The sequence below is a fragment of the Salvia splendens genome, chromosome 9, assembly GCF_004379255.2.
Source record: "Salvia splendens isolate huo1 chromosome 9, SspV2, whole genome shotgun sequence".
NCBI classification, from domain to species: domain Eukaryota; kingdom Viridiplantae; phylum Streptophyta; class Magnoliopsida; order Lamiales; family Lamiaceae; genus Salvia; species Salvia splendens.
This window is the reverse complement of record NC_056040.1, coordinates 8,617,070-8,619,111: the sequence shown is the minus strand read 5'-3', so window position 1 is coordinate 8,619,111 and position 2,042 is coordinate 8,617,070. Positions and strand designations below refer to the sequence as shown.

Sequence of the window (2,042 nt, the reverse complement as noted above, 5' to 3'; positions counted from 1 at the left end):
CTAGACGCGCGAGAAACTCGTGCGCACACCGCTCACGTTAGCGAAAAACCCGACGAGGTCTCTCCGGTACGGCAGATACGATTTTTTCCTATCCTCTTCCTTCATCGCCCTGTTCCGCAAGTAAAACGCCTCATGCGCTGACGCCGCGGAATTAGATCCTTTGCCTCGCCCTTTCTCCGGAGATCGGAGCATCACTTTCACCGGATTCTCTTCGCGCTGCTTCGGCGCCAGGAACACAAAACTCTCCTTCCCGTCGCTTTTGCTCCGCCGCAACAGATCTCGGATCTTCCACCGCCTCGAAGCCGATCCAGTCGATTTGCTCTTCTCGCACTGGCTCGGCAGAGGCGCCGCTCTAGGCCTCCACACGCAGTACGTGCCTGCCGGAACGTTCTCCAGCTCGTCGGCCTCCGACGAGGAACACGACGGCTGAGAATCGCGCTCCTCGTTGTCCTCTTCGGCGAAGAGTTTGCTCAACGGAATCAGATTGCTCGACTCCGACTGCTCGATTCCGCCGCATTCTATCATATCGTGGTTAAATACGGGGAAAACCGGGCCGTCGTAGAGAAATTCGACGGCGGAAACCTCCTTATCTTCGCGGAGCAAAGCGAATTCAAAATCGTCGTCAGCGCGCGGCCTGTCGCCGGTGACTCTGATTGCGATCTCCGGTAGTCGATCTGATGAATAGCTGTTGAAGCTAGGACATATGCAAACATCGTGTTGAGCGTTATCCATATTGCTGTTGTAAATCTCAATTATCACTATGCAATCTATTTTTAGGAGAGAGAACTGTTGAGGGTTTTAGAGAGAAGTAGGGGTACCGGAAAGAGGTTGAAGGAGGCTGCATTTATATATGGGATGAGTCATTTATGGTTTACTTGCCTCGCACGAGTGATGTGATGTGATGTGATGTGATGTAATGAGAATAAGTGAATTATTCCATCCACAATGCTGTCCCTCCGCCCCCACCGTCGGTTCCACTATACTTTATTCCTCCATCCCTTAATTAAGGGACGTAAGCTGCAACCCTCCGTCCCTTAGACCATCCACTACGCGTCTCGCGTCTCATCCCGGCGAGACGGAACGCCGGCGCGATGCGTTGCAGCCTCCATCTCATCCCGTCTCGTCCCGCGTCTCGTCCCGGCGAGCCACGAGACGGGCGGTCTCGCCAAGCGCCGAGGCGACGTGGAGCAACCCGGCGTCGTGCGTGACGCCCACTCGCCGGCCCGCGAGTGGGCGTCGTCACGTGCTGACGCAATAAATATTTTTTTTAAAAAAATTGAATTTAAATAAAAAAAATTGTAACGGTAATAATACCATTTTTTGTTTTTTTTTTTATAATTTTTTTGATTTTTTATTAATTTTTTTACTCTATAAATACTCCTAAACTCATCATCATTTCACACACAACTACACATCTATTCTTCCTATCATCTAAATTTTCTCTCAAATTTTCATAAACCAACTCAAGATGTCCGGCGACGGCAACTACGGCGGTTCCGGCTCCGGCGGGTGGGATCTCAACGCGTTCGGCGATTGGGAGACTATGATCAACACATTGGGCGGTTCGTCAACCCCTGGGACTCAGGGTTCGGCGACGCCGGGGGGATACCAACCACCCAATTTTGACCTTGATGCATATGTCCGTCCCTCCGCCACGCGGTATTCGCAGGGATTATCCTAGATCCGAAAGGATTTTCCCGGTGGCACTGGCGGTGGAGGTGGCCGAGGCGGTGGAGGTGGCACTGGCGGTGTACAACCCCAGGCGGGCGAGGACGAGGAGGAAGAAGAAGAAGAGGATCTTAGCCGGCATCCGTACAGCAACTTCGAAACGATGGCGGTGTACAACGCCTGGATCACGGTCTCGTACGATCCCATCGTCGGGAATCAACAAACCCGGAAAGGCTCCCTCAAGCGCAAAGTTAAAATGCTCTGCTCTCGACTGACAGATCAAAAAATTCTACGGCATCTACTCGACTGAAGAGGCGCGCTACCAAAGCGGCCCCACGGCCACCGACATTTTGACGTCCGCTTTGCGCGCCTAC

General features: G+C 52.6%; 1 protein-coding gene across 1 annotated transcript; it reads right to left on the bottom strand.

The window, feature by feature from the left end:
• On the bottom strand, nucleotides 1-732 carry LOC121749108. Its single transcript, XM_042143711.1, has one exon. It carries the CDS (start codon nucleotides 730-732, stop codon nucleotides 1-3), a length of 732 nt encoding a protein of 243 aa, XP_041999645.1.
• Nucleotides 733-2,042: the final 1,310 nt, after the last annotated feature.